The sequence below is a fragment of the Bactrocera tryoni genome, chromosome 3 (genome assembly GCF_016617805.1).
Source record: "Bactrocera tryoni isolate S06 chromosome 3, CSIRO_BtryS06_freeze2, whole genome shotgun sequence".
In the NCBI taxonomy this organism is placed as follows: Eukaryota; Metazoa; Arthropoda; class Insecta; order Diptera; family Tephritidae; genus Bactrocera; species Bactrocera tryoni.
This window is the reverse complement of record NC_052501.1, coordinates 60,069,905-60,089,316: the sequence shown is the minus strand read 5'-3', so window position 1 is coordinate 60,089,316 and position 19,412 is coordinate 60,069,905. Positions and strand designations below refer to the sequence as shown.

At 41.8% G+C, this 19,412-nt stretch overlaps 1 protein-coding gene and 1 pseudogene across 1 annotated transcript in view; one reads left to right on the top strand and one right to left on the bottom strand.

Moving 5' to 3' along the window:
- Positions 1-13,149, bottom strand: part of LOC120770891 (protein flightless-1) — a 33,663-nt gene extending 20,514 nt beyond the window's left edge. Inside the window, exons 1-2 of the mRNA XM_040098552.1 lie at positions 12,880-13,149; positions 11,097-12,786 (exon numbers count right to left, since the gene is read on the bottom strand). Coding sequence (XP_039954486.1) covers positions 11,097-12,786; positions 12,880-12,939 — 1,750 coding nt within the window. The 5' untranslated portion in view covers positions 12,940-13,149. The remainder of the gene's footprint in view (positions 1-11,096; positions 12,787-12,879) is intronic.
- Positions 13,150-13,504: 355 nt separating this feature from the next.
- LOC120770714 lies at positions 13,505-14,303 on the top strand (annotated as a pseudogene).
- The last annotated feature ends 5,109 nt before the right edge of the window (positions 14,304-19,412 follow it).

Below are 19,412 nucleotides of genomic sequence, written 5' to 3'. Positions count from 1 at the left end.
TTGGGTCTATAGAGGAGAGGTTAAAGGCCTCAAACGGATTTCTCTAGCGAGAGACCTAAAACTTGCATAGTGGTCAGGTATAACATTGAATTCTTCTGCATTTCAGAGTTCCTGACGCAGGATCTGGTGGCGGTGTAAGCCAGGGACTTCGAAGGCAAGAACTTCGTCCTGGCTTCAGCCTATTTCTCAGGGGAGACATCCACGGCACTCTTGGAGCTGGTGGAAAGACTGGTGGAGCACTGCAGAAGGTACAGGCTTCCCCTAATTATTGGCTGCGACGCAAACGCCCACCACTTGGAATTGGGCAGTACAAACTGCAACGCAAAAGGTGAGTCTCTTTTAGTGTACATATTAGGTAGTAGCTTAGCGATAGAGAATGTAGGGTGTGAACCCACATTCATAACTATAAGCAGGGGAGAGGTGTTGGACATCACCCTGAGCAATGAGCCTGCGAACGTATTGGTCTATTTGAGCTGAACAGGTCTGTTATTAACGCTTATCATGGCAGTTGCCCCCTAAAAGTGCCCACAGACAGACGAAACTGTCTCTGGTGGTCAAGGAAACTGGCAGACCTCCGGAAAAAAGTACGGAGCCTATTTAACAAAGCGAAACGTACAGGGGTCTGGGAAGAATACAGGGGCTACCTCACCTTATACAGGAGCTTAGGTCTGCAAAGCAGGCAGTTTCAGAAGATTCTGCGAAAATTTCCCCTCTACGCCAGAAGCGGCTATATACGGCGGACTCGGTCAGGTGGGCAATGGCCTCGTTTGAGAGATTCAAGTCTCCGGGAGTGGATGGCATCTTTCCAGCGCTGTTACAACAGGGGGAGTAGTTTTTACTGCCATACCTGGTTCGGCTGCTGAGAGAAAGCCTCGCAATGGCGTACATCCCTGAAGTAAGGAGCACAGCGAAGGTGTTCTTCATACCCAAAGTAGGAAGGAAAGACTACTCATTGGCGAAATCTTTCAGGCCAATCAGTCTAACGTGGAAGATAGTGGATCATGAAATAAGGACGAAAGCGCTAAAGAGGGCTCCCCTGCATGCAGCTCAGCATGATTACAGAGCGGGCAGATCTACCTGTACTGCTCTGTACCAGCTAACCTCTGAGATAGAGTGTTCACTGGAGAATGGGGAAGTGATTCTTTGCGCTTTCTTAGACATCGAAGGTGCCTTTGATAACACTCTCACAGGAGTGTAGCCAGGACACTGTAAAAAAGGAATGTGGCAGCACCGATGCGTAGATGAATAGCAGCCGTACTGCGCACTCGAATTGCTGAGACCACAATAGGAGACAAAAGAATTCGTCTCGGCACAACAAGAGGCTGCCCACAGTGGGGTGTGTTATCACACCTGCTATGGAGTTTTGTCGTAGACGACCTGTTAGCACGGCTAACGGACAATGGGATCCGCTGCCAAGGGTATGCCGACGATATTGTAATTATAGCCAAAGGTAAATATGAGGACACTCTCTGCGACCTAATACAAAGAGGTCTAAACCTGGCAAAGGGGTGTTGTAGGGAGGTTAAATTGAACCCCTCCAAGACGACCGTAGTCCCGTTTACGAGACGCAGGTTCCTATCCGGTCTCAGGAATCTCGCACTTGGGGGGTAGAGAGATAGAGATGACTAACAAGGTCAAATACCTTCTACTTTGCGGTGGAAGCAGCATGTAAACTTGACTGGTCAAAGCAACAAAAGCCTTAATGGTGTGCAATCGGCTGGCGGGAAAGTCCTGGGGCTGTAAGCCAAGGATCGTTAGGTGGCTGTTCACCATGATAGTGCGACCAATAATCACGTACGGGGCGGTGGCCTGGGCCTCAATAGCGTCGCAGACTTCGGTAAAAACCAAATATCGAAGCTACAACGCCTAGCCTGTGTATGCATGACGGGTGCAATGCGCACTTGTCCAATGGCAGCACTGGAGGTTCTGCTTGAACTTACTCCGCTTCATTTGGTTATCGGTCAGATAGCCAAGCACACACTTCTTCAAATAACGACAGAGGGGAGTGGCAAAGGCAAGGTAATCTCGTCCCAGAGGATGGAAAAGATAAGTGGCAATATACCATTAACCCTCCTCCCGAAGGACAGCACTACCAAAACAGTTAACTTCACGAAGAAGTTTAAGGTCACCCTCGGTAGCAAGGACGAGTGGAAAGACTCCAATCTCGAGCTGATGCTGAGGAACAACACGTTGAGGTGGTACACCGACGGATCGAAAATGTCCGAGGGATCGTGGGCCCACGCACCAAGCTCTCCATACCTATCGGTAGGTATCGCTACTAGTGCAGGAGTGCAGGGAAAGGCTGAACAGCCTAGCGGAACGGAACCAGGTACACCTAATCTGGGTGCCTGGTCACAGAGGTATAGCCGGTAACGAACCGGCGGACGAGCTCGCCCGCTCCGCAGCCTCCACCATTTTTTTATGCCTAAGTTATCCCTTTTTTGGGAATAACCGTTGAAAGGGCTTGAATATCTTGAAGAATTTTTTGTAATGATTCCTTGTTCTTTCATTTCTCTAATTTGCTTTCTTACCTCTTTCACATGTTGAGGGAGATATCTATAAAATCTTGAATAATTTTGTTCATTAGATATCCTTCTAATTTCGTGCTGAATTTTCGCCGTAATAGTAAGCACATCTCCTTCTTTAAAAAATAACCTATCATATCGTATTATTATTTTGTTAATTTCATCATATTCCTCGTTAAATTATATTTAAATGATCGAGTTGTAAGTTTGGATATTACCATTTACTGTTTCAAATGAACAAATTTATTTTGTGGCAGAAGGCTTTTTTTTGGAAATTCACTGATTTCTTATTTAAAGTTGGTTGGCTAGTCTTCTGACTTTATACCTAAACCGACATCTTTCTGGAAGTCGTAATTTTTTTGAAGCATGGGTATGCATTTCAAAATAAATAATGTCCTTATCCGTAATGGTTGTAAAATGAATTGATTTTATCGCAATCTTTTTAAAATCATTTATACTTTCGTCAATTATACTGAGGGTAGTTTCTGTATTAATTAAAGCTAGTTCTGAAGAAAATGTTATTTACTTCCGAAGGCCCTGTCGCTTCGAACCTACTGCTTTCTATTGTGTCAACTTCCATCGGCTCAACCTGTCCTTGCCTAGGTCAGTTCAAACGATTTTGTTCTCAATATTGTTAGGGTTTACTGACATTTGGCGTTGCTCATTATGATTTTGATTTCTATTGAAAAAATTATTATTTCTAAATTATCCTGAATTGTGAGGCCGCCTTACTTGATTGGAATTATTTCTTTGATCATTACGCTCATAATTGTTGTTTGACCTGTCGTCAGTTGGTCGCTGTGAATATCTGAAAACGTTTTTGTTATGTATTTTTTCGCCCTTTATTTTATTATATTTTCTATGTGCTGTTCTGATGCAAAAATTCTTTTTGCTTCTCCTTGTATGTTGCTGATTTCTTCGTTTGGTATCGTCGTTAGTAGATACTCGACTTCTTTAAAAAACGAGTTCACTGTGATGTCCCCTGTTCCGGTCAATATGGGAATGTGCCTAATAATAGCACTGCACAAAAACAATCGTTATTATTATTTTCATTTGTGGTGTTTATTACTATTAATTAAAAGAACCACTGCGCAATTTGAAATTATTTATTATTTTTTAATGAGTTATATTCTGGAGGGTCCGGTTAAGGTTTTATCCTTGGCTACGGAATCGCAGAATTATTTAGGGTGTTATATAATTTTTGATTTTTTTTATTTGTCCGCGAGGGATTCTTTCCCCAGGATTCTACCGACTGCGTCAGTTTTATTTTGCGTCGTGACATAACGGTTTTTTTTTTAATAAGGGATACAAATTGTCATTAGCAGTGAATGTGGAAAACATACAGACTTTATTGAATACTATTTCTTTAAATGAAAGTTTACAATTTACAAAAAATGCTTGTTCAGTATTTAACATTAATTTGGTATTATCGAAGTTCACAATATTTATCAATACCAAGAATTGGTGCGTAAAATAATTTTGTTTTAGTCAATTTGTATAGTATACAATAATTTCAAGTGGCAGGAAATGTTCTCAAATTACATATGCATTGTATTAATATGTTTAAGCAGTGTTTGAAATTTAGTTTGTTTACAGAGTTTTATTTATTGTAGCTATGAATTCGTCTATATCACCAGCATTTTTGTAAGCGGCTATATGATTGACATTATCAGTAAGCTTGTGTTTTGGATTTGAATTGTAAGTATTTACATATGTATGTAACTCGCGCAATGTTTAATGCTTATACATTATTAATGAATTAATTCGTTTTGCATTTGATTTCTTACTAGTTTTAATTAATAATTTCCTTAAATGTATCGAAACATTCATAAAGGTAAGCATTATTATTGGTGTTTAATTTGTAAAACTAAAAGTTTCATTATTGCAGATAGACAGTCAACCACAGCCAAATTATTTTTGGTACATCATGCACCTTAATCGCTCCTCAAAATCCGTCGTATTTTGCCTACAGTTGCCTGCAGTCGCTCCATCACATTCGCCAAGTGTGGAGTAAAACACATCCTCTCACTCATGGTCAGTCCCAGATATTTGACTTGCGTCACATATCTGATGCTGACCCCGTTCATAGGGACAATCGGGGGACGAACCGGTGACAATCTGCCTTAAGAAGCATTGCAACCGTTTTTCCCCTCGATATGTTCACCCCCACACCTAAACCCAAGAATTAACGATCTCTAAGAGATCTCCTCCCGCCCGCTCTAGCTCAGACCTCGAGCGACCTTCAACCATTAGAAGAAGGTCGTCCACATACGCACAACACTTACAGAGGGCTCGAGCTGCCCAAGCAGAGTGTCCATCATAAGGTTCCAAATATATGGACCACAGATGGAACCCTACGGGCAGCCACGAACCACTCCAATCTCCACACTCCCATTCATGCCGACGAGAGAGGCCTTTCGGTCCGAAAAATAACTCCGCCCTTTGGTAATTTCCGGACAGCCAAGCTCCTCCAGCCGTTGCACCACTCGATCCCAGCTTAGGTAGTCAAACGCCCCCTTAAAGTCAACAAATATACATACTTGTTGACATTCTCCCTAACGACATTCTGAACATAAAACCACGCATCCTCTATACTGCGTCTTTTCTTGAACCCAAACTGCCTATCCGACCACATACCCCGCGTTAGCTCCTGAAGCCGTTCCACCATGACTCTTTCCAGCACTCTGCCAGCAATCTGCTCGTCAACCCCCAACTCCTCAAACTCACTAAGCGGTATACCGGATACCGCTTCCCTAACCGATAGTCCATATTGGTTCCAGTCAGTACCAGTGGTACGCCATCGCCGCGATGGACTCTCATAAGACAAGGGAAGGGATTGAGGGGTAACCATAATTTGAATCAAATATGGTCACTCAATAACTACGCAATCGTAGCGTGGATTATTCACAACTATTTCGGCGTTAGCTCTAAGGTCAGTGAAGACCTTAAAACCCCCAGGAAAACCCCGAACCACACCATTGGTGGCGTAGGGCTCTTGGAGTAGAGCAATACCGCACCCACCCTCAACCATGCAACCCACCAACTCACACGTCACGGCATAGGAGCCCTGACAGTTGAGCTAGATGATTCCACCCATCAGTGTCTGGCGAGGGCGCGCTCAACAATGCCACAATATATAGGGAATTCAACTGCAACGGACTCTTGAGTAAGATCGAGGAGATAGTTGCACTTATGAACCGGGAACGCGTATCGATAGCTGCGGGAAACCAAGCAAAACAGCCGCTCAGATCTTCTCAGTTGTGCTGGTTTCAAGGTCTTACGTAAGGATCGCGAGCGAGATAATGGTGGTGGTCTAGCCTTCATATTGCACAACACTGAGCAGTATCGTCTAATCGACATGGGCACATGTAATAGCTTACCCGATATTACCATGTCTAGTGGTGGTCTGATACTATGCTAACTCTCGCATCAGACCATCTACCCATAATTATCTCGATCGAGATACCTCCCATTTTGTTTCTGTGGACAACCGTAGCTTCGTTAACTTTAACAAAGCTAACTGGGTCGGCTTCACAGAATTTACAGAGAACACCTTCAACGCTCTACCCATTCCTACGGACGTATTTTTTGGCGAACGTCGATTTCGCAAGGTGGTCGCAGTAGCTACCGCTCGCTTCATCCCGGCTGGAAAAATTACGCCATGCCGATCCCGAGGATCTCGGAATAAGCGATCTCAATTTGGAGATTCGCTTTGGTCTACTGTCAAGGCATTGACCGAATTGAAGTTCAATTCAATGGTCATGCCTCTTCGGACCAGAAGAAGTGCGCTAGCGTTCAACCTGTCGCTGACCACTCTTCAAATACCCGATGTGTGGAAAATCGGAAGAGTGTTTCCACTACTGAAATCATAAAGGCTAATATAGCTCGTGGCCTCAACCAAAAACCACCCTGCGAGAGAACGCCTCTCGTAGCGTTGGACTTGTCAAAAGCTTTTGACACTGTCAATCACACAACGCTACTGCAGGACATCGAATAAACTACGATCTCTCCAGAGACTGAAGAGGTGGACCTGTGTGGTCGTCAATCATACATACTATTTCGAGGAGAAAAATTTAAACTGAGAAGAATAAAACAGGGGGTTCCGCAGGTTGGTGTTCTCTCCCCGTTACTGTTTAACATCAACATCTAGAAACACCCACAGCCACAAGAGGGAGTCTCCATAACCTCGTACGCTGATGATTACACGATACTGACGTCGGGCAACGGAATCGATGGCATGCGTTCAAAGGTGAACAGCTATCTCTCCGACCTTTCTTGTTTCTTCTCTGCACGGAGCCTAACACTCTCCCCCACCAAATCCACAGAGGGCGTCAAGATTCTGACCGTCAATAACCCTAAGATTTTAGGTATAACAGTTGAAAGTCTATGCATCTTCACTGCGCGATTATCGCCAAGGTACAGAGACGCAAAAAATCCTCAAGTCGCTAGCCAGCAGCACATGGGGAAAAGACAAGGAAATGTTGTTGGTAACGTAGAAGGCCGATTGCCGGTCCTCAACTACGCCTCAACAAAATGATCGCCTGGATGGAGTGGAACTTAGATGAAGAAGCTACAGACCTGCCAGAACACTGCACTCCAGACCACGACAGGATGCCTCTTGATGTCTTCCATCGAACATCTACATAGTGAATCGCTTATGCTTCCAAGAGGTCATTCCTCAATTACGTCGACGAACAATACGCCGACCGGATTTTGAAGTTAACTAACATCCGACAGGTACTGACCGCCATTCACAGTCGAGCTATCAACACCTTCACTGACTGCCTTCCAGTGAATGGTGTTCTTGTAGTCAAATCACAACCTATTACAGACGAAGAGCTCGAATTGCCGAGAGAAACGCGAGTGACCCTTGCGCAGCTTCATTCTGGATATTGTAACAGGATAAACTTCTACTTGTCCAGAATAGACCCCGACATATCCAACATATGTATGTCCTGCGTGCAACGAGTTTCCGCAAGACACTGGCCACATCTTTGGTTGCGCCGCCAAACCCACTCATCTGACACCCTTTTCCCTTTGATCCGACCGCGTCGAAACGGGGCCTCCCGTTAGATGACGTCGACGACAACTTAAGTAACCCTCACCACCCTAACGGGGATAAGATACTCCGTTAAAACAACAACAACAGCAGGGGCAGTGAGCCTCTTCACGAATGGGTTACAGCTTGAGGGGAAGGTTGGTGGAGGGGTCTACTATTGAGAACTCTCCATCAACTACAGTTTCAGACTTCCTTCCATTCAGACAGCAGAGCGTTGATACTAGCCTCGAAATCATTTACAGTGTGTTCAGGGCTGATGGAAGACTATGTACATAACCTTGCTATCAATAGCATCGATTGCTTTCGTGATAAGACTGGTATGGGTTCCAGGCTTCAGCAGAATCGTAGGAAACTGTAAAAGCTGATGAGCTAGCAAGGAAAGGCACCCTAGAGCCGTTATCGGTAGAATGGAAGCGGATCAGTGCTGCCTCATCTTCTTGCGGTCTACTAAATTATTAAATAGCTGGGCTTAGCGGAAGCTTGGTCAGCGCTGGGACACGATCGGTACATGCGTTGTCGCAAAAAAAGCTTTTGCCCAAGAGCGATGACAAAAGATCAGCTGATCTCTTTTCCCTCAGGAAGGTTAGCCTCTCCCTTGTAGTGGGGCTTTTAGCGGGCTATTGTCTCATTGGCGTCCACGCAGTAAAGCTGGGAGTCCTACCGGACGCTGGCTGCCGAAGCTGTATGGAAGAAGATGAGGTGGAAACAACTCAACACTTCCTTCTTGACTATCCCGCGTTTGGGCGCTCAAGACTTAAGTACTTGGGTGCGCATACCTTTGGACATCGCACCGAGCTGGCAGGAATGGAAATTAAAACCCTGTGCAAGTTTGTATTGGCCACTAAGCGTTTTGCAAATTTATAGTACAGGAGTTCTTCATTTATATGGCATCACAAAGGACTACACATAGCAGTCCACATGCGATCTTTTTGACCAGCTATCTGACCTAACCTGTTCACAATGAGTGTGCTAAGTGATTTTTAAATTAATAAATTTAAGTAAAAAATAACAAAATAAAAATGAAATGTGAACTTATTTTAATGTTTAGAGTGTATATTTAAATATACAAAATGAAAAAAGTGAAAAAATTTAGTGAAACATTGAAAAATACTATGTTTTTTTGATACAATTTTTTAAATTTTCAATCGAGAATATTTTAAAAAAATATAACATAATAAAGTAATCGGAAGTGTGTCATGTGGTAAGTTAGAAAGACACAGCATGCCATAATTACAATTGGATAGAGCCAGAAAACCATTGGCGATGTGTTACTTTTTTCCCACTCTCTGAAGAAAAGTTCTTTCTTTCTTTTTAGCTTTAATGTCTGTTAAAGTATGCTATCAAATACCCGTTTTTGTAGCGGTAGAAAATATATCTGAAGTAATTTCGAGGCATGGTGCCGAATTGACAGTCCGTGACTGAATAAAAGTCCGGACCCGTTCCAGTTACTTAAACCCGTCTGTCGTAGGAACAGATACGCAGCTTGCAGGGTAGTTTCATGTGTATGAATGTGGCCAACAGCAATAAGAATTCCGTTCACAGGACGATCGGGTTAACGTAAATGGAATAAAACAGTATGTTGTGACTGGCAAACAACAACGTTACTTTAAATTATTTGGGAAAGAGCTTTCTAGCACAAAAACGAGAGAAATGAAAGGCGAAATGAGAATTCTTGGCACTCCCTTTCTATACTCTTGCAACTAGTTGCTACAGAGTATATAGATATAGGGTTATATATATATAAATGATCAGGGTGACGATGAAAGTTGAAATCCGGTAGACTGTCCGTCCGTACGTGCAAGCTGTAACTTGAGTAAAAATTGAGATATGAAACTTGGTATGCAGGTTTACTATTACAAAAAAGTTCGAGTTCGTAGATGGGCGTAATCGGACCACTGCCACCCCCACAAATCGCCATTAACCGAAAACCATAACGAAGCACTAAATTAAGATATAAAACTCATATTTGGCACAGGGGATCGCAGTAGTCTGGATCTGCTGTGGGGAAAGAATTTTGAAACAGTGGATCTGGTCCCTCTAATAAGTTTTATGTATAAATCTCCTAAAAAACTAAAGCTATAAAAACCAAATTCGCCCAGCACAAGTACTATATTAACCCCTACCTAAAGTGCGAAAATGGTTGAAATCGGATGAAAACCCCCATTCACTGCCCATATAACGGTACTGTTCAAAACTACTAAAAGCGCGATATATCAATAACTACCGCTGGAATGCTATGACAAGGCCTTATGGGGGCCGGGGTAAAAATTAGAAGATGGGCGTGGCATATCCTATTTTTTGGTGAAATCTCATATCTCGAGACCCGACTGACCGATTTTGATATGTGGTATTTTTTCATATTTCTATGTCAGATTGTAAAAAAATGCCACCTTATGTTCAATATTTGTTCAAATCTAACAAAAACTATTCAAGCCCCTAAGTACCGAATATTTGGTTCCCAGTACCTAAAGTTCACTTTTTATCGAAAATATCGGTCAATGTGTAAGATATATAATTGAAATTCAGGGATAGTTTTTCTCTGACAATGGTATGTCTGTATGTTAAAAAATGGCTTGAATCAGGTCAATAATTCCCTGAGCCCCCATATACCTAATATAAAGATTTCCGAAGTTCCGGGTGTTTTGTGTAAATAAGATAGCGTGTTTTACTCATAACAGTGTATTTTTGTGCCTAAAATAGATAAATTTGACCTCACGCTTATTTAACTAATATCAGGATTTTCGAACCGGCTGACTTTACTTTATATTATTGGTTTTACACCTTAAAGTATGTATTTCCCTGGCTTTGATTCTTGCAAGTTGCAAGAGTATAAAATGTTCGGTTGCACCCGAACTTAGCCCTTCCTTATTTGTTTAATATTAAAAAAAACTGCTTTTGCGAGTACACTGTTCTGTATAAATTCAGAACATAAGCAAATTTCAATCGATAAATGCAATATAGAATGTTTCTTGTTTTTATATAACACAATTAAGCACAAGAACATACATACATATGTACTCGATATGTTTGAATACAAAAAATCATACATACATACATAAAAGTACTTGTTCATTACTTCGGACTTTTTCGGTAATGCTAGCAACATTGCGCAATTTTTACTGCTGATTTTATGCTGGCTGATACTTTACTGACGAGTGAGATAGCCAAAAATATTATATCAATATCTGTTCGAAAGGTGCAAAAAAAAAAAACGTACAAAAAAATATTTTATTATCTTTAAAATCAATTATTCGGTGCCGCAAGTATTTAGTGCAATTGGCGTAATCTCAATGATATATGTATATCATCTAAAATTAAATCCACAATTGTAATAAGTAAATAATGTTAAAATTATGCAATGACATTCAAGCTAGCCTAGTTGGTTTGGCAAGTTTTGCGCTTTCTTTGGCAGATTTTTTTAACTTTGAATTTTGATATATTAGATGCTGCGCAATTTGCATTACCGAAAAACGCCCTTCATGGTACCAAAATATAAAACATCGTATACTCACTTTGTTCCTCACGTATTGTACGGCAACGAGCTCCTAAGTAATTTCGTAAATTAACTGCATGTATTGCAGCACAAGCGCGCTTGTCAAGTGTTGCTTCATTACCAATCCAAAAATAGATTTTCCATGCTAATTGTCCTAATTCATCAAAATAAGTTTTAAGTACTATATAACAATCTCCTTCATAAAATTTTCCATGAGCTACTTCTTCAATTTTGTTTGGTAAAAAGTTTTCTATTTCCCATATGGTTAGGCCAGGAAACTGGCCGTCTTCTTTTTCAAAGAATTTTGAATAATCCAAATGCGGCTTTTCCAACGATTCATCCCAACGCTTTGGCTTTAGCGATTCAGGTTGTAAGTTTTCAAATGAATTTTTGGATTCATCTTTATCTTTGGCTATGTCTTTCATACCTTTTAATATTTTAGCAGAATCCTGTTCAGAATCGGCCCGAGGACCGCGACGAAGTCGTATTTTGCGTGCAGTGGAATCTTTAGCTCCAGATCCAGTCGGCATTGAAGTAGGGGCTGCAGCACCAGCAAGTAACAATTGAGTTTGCAATGAAAAATCAATGTTATAAAACTCTATACCAGCCCCTTTAACAGCTTCGCACGGTTTTGGTGGCATAATTAAATCAGGGTTATTTCGTAAATCCAGCTGATCTAAACCTTCAAGCAAATGAATGGCGTCTGGCAACGTTATGAGCTTATTAGAACTTAAATTTAGCTTTTTTAACGCCCCGCAACGACATAAGCCTTCCGGTATCATCTCCAAAACATTATTAGAAGCAGAAAATACCTCCAGGGAACATAATTTACCTATGCCAGAAGGAATTCCATCAAAATCCAAACGATTATCGTTTATAAACAGACGACGAAGATACGTTAATTTACATATAGACGCTGGTAGCGCAGTTAATTGATTCCGTGATAAGTTAAGTATTTCAAGCTTTTGCCACAACTCAATACTACAGCTTAATTCAGAAATGAGATTGTCACTAAGATTAACGCGTTTCAAATTTGGCAAATTATATACACAATCTGGTATTTTTGGTAACATATTTTTTGAGATATCTAATTCAGATAAATTTGACAAACTATCCAACGTAGTGGGGAAGTTTAATAAAGTACGTTGTGTGTTTCTCATGTTTAAATTTTCCAGATTTTGAAGAGAGGGTAATTGCCGAAGCTGAAACAATTCTAAAGGATTATTCGATAAATTTAAAGTTTGTAAATTCGCGAGTCGACGTGTTTGCGGAGGCAATGTTTCTAAACGATTGTTTGAAAGATCAAGAAAAAGTAAATCAGTTAAATTAATGAACAAAGCTGTGGGAATGGATTCTATTTGATTATTGCTTAAATTCAATACTAAAAGACTTTTAGCACGTTCTAATCCTTCAGGAACTTCTTTAAGCTTATTATGTGATAAGTCCAAAGTCGTTAACTCATCTAAACGGAAAAGTTCAGGAGGAATTCCGCTATTTTTAATTTGATTGTGTCGAAGGTTTAACGAGCGTAAGCAAGGCAGTCCTGTTAACTCTCCAAATAGCTTTTCCAATTCATTACTTTTCAAAGACAGATGTTCTAGTTTAAATAAGTTTCCAAGTTCTTCAGGTATTTCATGAAGATTAGTGTTGTCTAACGTTAGCCATTGTACCCTATTCATCTCTTTAATAGCAACCGGAAACTTAGAGTTCTGCATATGGATATAAAAAAAGAGTGATTTATTTGTATATACTTATATTTCCTTTTTTTATATGGAGTCTATATTTAATAGATAGAGACTTACACTGAAATCATTTTTGGAAAAGTCAACGCCACGGACAAATGGCAAAACTCCAGTGGACATATTCCCTTATATTCCTTTACAATTATATTTCAGACTACACTTTCAACAGTAGGTAAACTAATACAAAATCCCAGTTTCTGTTAATAATGATAGATTTATCGATAAAAAATATTATTTTTATTACAATAATATCGATTAATATAGTATTTTTTATCGATTTAGCAAAATATCAAGATCACCCGTAACAGGGCATCTCGACAGGCAAAAATTTACAGCCCTATTCTGAAAAAACCTCTCAACTGAGTTGAGAGGAAAAATTTGAGAGATTTCTTGTGAGGCATATTTTGTGAGGCTATTCTTGCTCAAACCTCATAAGAAAAAAGCTTAAAAAAGTCACCACGTGAGGTAAAAAGCTTTTATCTGTCAAACTGCAGTTTTAAGAAAAATAAGCAAACAAAAAAGTACACAACAATGGATAATCAGCATATGTAAGTAATTTTGCAGATTTTAAATAATATGTATACAATAATTTCATATATTCCTAGGCGAACAAAAACGGAAAGGACAACTCAGGAGCAGCTGCAACATTTGATGCTACGTTAGTTTGGAATTTCGCATTGAAATGATGCTTATTGGAATTGTGTTGAAGTGTGTTAATAATAAAATTTTACTTGAATTTTAGGTGAATGTGCCGAAACAGCGACGCACCTTTTGCAAGAAGTGCAAGTGCCACAAGCCACACAAGGTGACACAATACAAGAAGTCGAAGGAGCGTAAAGGTGCTCAGGGCAGACGTCGTTACGACAGACAGGTTTCGGTGGTCAAACCAAGCCTATCTTCAGAAAGAAGGTGCGAATTTGCAAGCGATATGCTGCTATTTATTTGCATATTTGTAGAACTAAATTGCCGTTGAATCGAGAAAAGATACTATAAGGCTCTTTGGTGGGATAGATCTAGGCAATATTATTGTTGAATGCTGAAAACTTTACAAACTGCAATTGTACGCTACTGTCAGTTGCTCAGTTGGAACATTCATACAAAATTATACATTTGTACAATTGTATATATATTTTTTATGGTATTTATACCTTTTACTAATAATTATTTATTTTCGAATTTCAGGCTAAGACCACCAAAAAGATTGTGTTGCGTATGGAGTGCACCGAATGCAAGTCCCGCAAGCAGACACCACTGAAGCGTTGCAAACATTTCGAGTTGGGAGGTGACAAAAAGAGGAAGGGACAGATGATTCAGTTCTTAATCACTCGCCCCTATTCCAAGTCACCATCTGCTTTTTTGTTTCGCGTTTCGCTGTTTTTTACCAATGTAAAACTTGGGTATGGAATACTCTTTGGAAAAGCATTTTTAACAAGTTATTTGTGAAAAAGTATAATTTAAAACAATGTTTTTTAGTTAAACATTGAATTAAAAGATAAATCAAACAAAGTTACAGTTCGTCTTTTATTTTACTTAAGTTATTTTCATGTATTTTTTTTTATACATTTTTCATAATATCACATAAATGGTGGATGCAAGCAGTTCGTCCAAAGATTTCACTTTTGCTTTGTCCTACCGTTTCGACAATCGGTATTTGTGTATTTTCAAAATACGCATTTAAACCGCACTCATTCTGTTACACTATCTGCTTGATCCTTGATATAGGCTATAAAACGGATATAATCATTCAATAACAAAATTCTCAATTTTTTAAAAAATGTAAAATATTGATTTAAAACAAAACAAACACAGATGTTTTCTATTATGATATCTGCTTTCACACGTCACAGATATTTGTGATAATAGTGAGCATTTGAGCTTTTGAATTTTCGCCAGAATAAGGTAACCCTCACTATAGTGAGAAACATCACTGTAGTGAGGTTGGTGACTTTTGCGAGGGCATGAGAATAGGACTGTTAGTATATATGTACTAACTGTTTGGCTGTGCGTACTGCCTGTGGAGACTCCATATTGCTAGTGGCATACCGGGGCATCTCGACAGGCAAAAATTTATGGCATACTAACTGTCAAATCTATTGCCATTGCCATTGCCAAATCTGTATGTGAGCATTTGGTATCATAACATAACTCATATTTTTGGACTACTATATAATAATTGGGGCATACATTTTATATAACAATTAATATAATAAATTTAATATGAGCAATGATATTTGGAATTATGCTTGTATAAGTTTATTAAATTTAAGACTTAATGGGATATGTTGTCTCTTCGAAATTTTCATAGAAATGAAAACTGCGCTGTCAAACTGCTGAAGTGACAGCTTATTGCTTTCAATATATGGCATACTAATTAGTATTCCATATATTGCTTTCCATAAGCAATATAGAGTCTCCACAGGCAATAGGCAGGACAATACAGTTAGTATAACATAAATTTTATCCTGTCGAGAAGCTCCGTAATATTTAGTTTTTCATATATTGAAACCAATGAACTGTCACTTCAGCAGTTTGACAAATTAGTTTTCATTTCTATGCAAGTTTCGAAGAGGCAACACATCCCATTTACACATATACCGACTCCAGTTTCATTTCGGTAATATTAAATTTAGTAGAGTGAGTATTAAGACGATTGTGTTAAATTATAAATATAAAGTACATTTTCAAAATAATTTAAAACATTTTTCCAAAATATTAATATTTGGTTTAATATTGTTAATTTGCAGAAAAATTATACAAAATAACGAACGAGCAAGTATTAAATTTAATAAACTTAGACAAGCATAAATCAAGTTATCATTGCCCATATTAAATTTATTATTTTAATTGGTATATAAAATTTATGCTATAATTATTATAGTCCCAAAATATAAAATCTTTTTTTTTTAAGAAATATATTTGTAGGAAAAAGTATATTCCTCCTTTTTTTTATTTTCCACATACATATACATTTAATTGGTATATACAATTTATGCTATAATTTTTATAGTCCGAAAATATAAAATCTTTTTTTTTCAAGAAATACGTTTGCAGGAATATGTATATACAGCCATGGACACATAAATAGCACACTTGATTGATTGATTCATTGATTAATATGAGGAATGCACCGTGACCTTTGGTCTATTGTGCCCTCTCCTAACTCACATAGACTCACCCAGCCCCAGCGAATCGGTGAAGTTCAATAGACTTCTGGGCGCTAGTGAGGCTATGCGATCCCTATCCGGAAACATTGATCCGGGGGCCTTAGTCCTGCGTCTACAGACTGCTGTGCAGTCGATCAGCAGGTGCTCCGGGATTTCAGGCTCCAAGTCGCAGAACCGGCAGTTAATGCAAGAGGATAGGCCCAGGTTGTACAGGTGCCTATTCAACTTGCAGTGGCCGGTATACCATGCGACCAGTAGCCGGAGTTTGTTCCTGGGGAGGTTTATTATAACCTTGAATCTGCTTAGATTGTATCCTCCCATTAGCAGCTTGGCATGTCGCATATCACGCGTTTGCCGCCAATGCTCCTCTCTGCCCACTCCTTCTTCCCTGCGAAGTAGCTCCTTTATGGTATGTGGACATACCCCAATAAAGGGTTCTGATCCCACCATCTTGGTGGAGGTTGCGGAGCGGGCTAGCTCATCCGCCAGTTCATTACCGGCTATACCTCTGTGACCAGGCACCCAGATTAGGTGTACCTTGTTACGTTCTGCAAGGCTGTTCAGCCTCTCCCTGCACTCCTGCACTAATAGCGATCTGATTTCGGAAGAAAAGATCGCTTTTAGCGCCGCTTGACTATCGCTGAGAATGGCAACTCTCTCATTGCGATAGTTGCGATGGAGGTTTATTTCTATACACCGACTTATGGCAAAAACTTCTGCCTGGAAAATGCTTGGGAACTCTCCCATGGGTATGGAGAGCTTAGTGCGTAGGCCCGCGATCCCCGCACCGATTCCCTCCGACATTTTAGAGTTGTCGGTGTACCACCTTAGCGTGCTATTCCTCAGCATCAGTTCGAGATTGGAATCATTCCACTCGTCTTTGCTGCCGAGGGTGACCTTAAACTTCTTCTTGAAGTTAACCTTTTTTGGTAGTGCTGTCCCTCGGGAGGAGGGCTGATGGTACATCGCCACTTATCTTTTCCATCCTGTGGGACGAGATTACCTTACCTTTGCCCCACCCCTCTGCCGTTATTTGCAGAATTGTGTGCTTGGCTACCTGACCTATGACCAAATGAAGCGGAGTAAGCTCCGTCAGAACCTCCAGTGCTGCCGTTGGACAGGTGCGCATTGCGCCCGTCATGCAGACACAGGCTAACCGCTGCAGCTTCGATAGCTTGGTCTTAACCGAAGTCTGCGACGCTATTGAGGCCCAGGCCACCGCCCCGTATGTGATTATTGGTCGCACTATCATGGTGTACAACCACCTGAGGATCCTTGGCTTACAGCCCCAGGACTTTCCCGCCAGCCCGTTGCACACCATTAAAGCTTTTGTTGCCTTGACCAGGGTCAGGTTTACATGCTGATTCCACCGCAAAGTAGAATCTAGCATCAAACCTAGGTATTTGACACTGCCGGTCATTCCTATCTCTCTGCCCCCAAGTGTAAGATTCCTGAGACCGGGTAAGGATCTGCGTCTCGTAAACGGGACTACGGTCGTCTTGGAGGGATTGATGTTTAATTCAACCTCTTTACACCACGTCTTCTCCAGGCTTAGACCTCTTTGCATTAGGTCACAGAGAGTGTCTTCGTATTTGCCTCTTGCTATAATTACAATGTCGTCCGCATACCCTTGGCAGCGGATCCCATTGTTCGTTAGCAGTACTAACAGGTCGTCTACAACTAGACTCCATAGCAGGGGTGATAACACACCTCCCTGTGGGCAGCCTCTTGTTGTGCCAAGACGAATCCTCTTTTCACCTACTGTGGTCACAGCAACTCTGGTAAGCAATACAGATTCAATCCATCTGCGCACCGGTGCTGCCACATTCCTTTTCTCCAGTGCCTTGGCTACACTTTTATGAGACGTGTTGTCAAAGGCACCTTCGATGTCCAAGAACGCGCAAAGCATCACCTCTCCATGCTCCAGTGAACTCTCTATTTCAGAGGTTATCTGGTACAGAGCAGTGTTAGTGGATCTACCCGCTCTGTAGGCGTGCTGAGCCGCATGCAGGGGTGCTCTCTTCAGCACTGTCGACCTTGTTTCATGCTCCACGATCTTCTCCATGGTTTTTAGTAGGAAGGACGTTAGACTGATTGGCCTAAAGGATTTCGCCAATGAGTAGTCCTTCCTACCCACCTTGGGTAGAGTGCCGTTGCTGCCTCTCCCGGAAAGTATGCTGAGGCCAGGACGAAGTCTTTGCCCTCAGTATCCCGGGCCTGCACCGCCACCAAGTCCTGTGTCAGAAACTCTGTAATGCAAAAGAAATCAATTTTGCTTCTGACAACTATGCACGTCCTAGGCCTCTCGCTAGAGAGGTCCCAGATTACCTTATTTGCCTCCATCTTGAGGCCCTTTATCTCTCCCTAATAGACCCAAGACTCTTGGGTCAGCAGTGTGCCCAGTTTCTCCGCAGTGAACCTGCTTGTAATGACAGCTGAGGCTGCCGCCGCATGATGCAGGTTCACTTGGGCAATTTCCATGATGTCGGCCATCATAGAATGGGCTCGAGGAGAGACAGATCCTCTACCCCGCCGACAACCGCTCTGCTGTCCATTGGGCCTCCTAGTCCGTCTAGGAGCTCCTGCGTTGAGGGTAGCTCCATGTTCCGGCCATCTGCGGGGATGTTGCTGGCCCTGCCTGTCCGGACTTGCTCCCGCAGGGCTGCTCCGACAACTCGCCCCCCTCCATTCTAGTTTCCTCCGGGGCGGACTCCGGCACTGCCTGGTTATCGACGCCCCTGTCCTGTAGAGTCGCAGGCGTTTTAGCTTCCTTGCTCGCGGTGTCAGAAGGCTTGTAGGGCCGCATGACGACCGTGCTATACCTGTAGAACAGGCGGAAGCTCGCTCCCCGGACATACTTTTACGACTCGTCGTTGATGTATAGGTGTAACCTCCATCCCTCAATGTCGCCTAGCTTCTCCTTCTTGCTGCCTGTAACACACCAGGACGAGATACTTAGTCCCCGGTTCTGGTTCCTCACCAGGTTCAAGGCGTGATCGTAGGTTCTGTCCCCGCTCCGAGGGAGGAACATCGTCATGCTGTGCATGATTGGCACATCTTCCACCCTCTTCACGCAGAGGACAGGGCCCGTCCAGCTTCCCAGCCTTGGAGCGTGCTCCCTCAGCCAGTCGGCGGACAACTCGTCCAGGCAGTCCACCTGCATCATACCTCCCCTGAAGTCGATGCCCAGGAAGGACGCCGTGTAGTCCTCTCCTTTGGACGCCTCGTCCATCAGGATGTCTTGAAGCACGGTGAGCTCATCCGGTTTCAGCGACTCCGCCGGGTAACTGAAAGGCAGAACAGCCATGCGGACGCCTCTGACAGCATCCGCATATCTGCGCCGCCACTCCTCCACCCGGTGAGGAGCCGATTCAGATGGTTGGCCCCCGGCTGCCTTAGTATCTATGCGGTTGCTGTTACCGCTGCCTT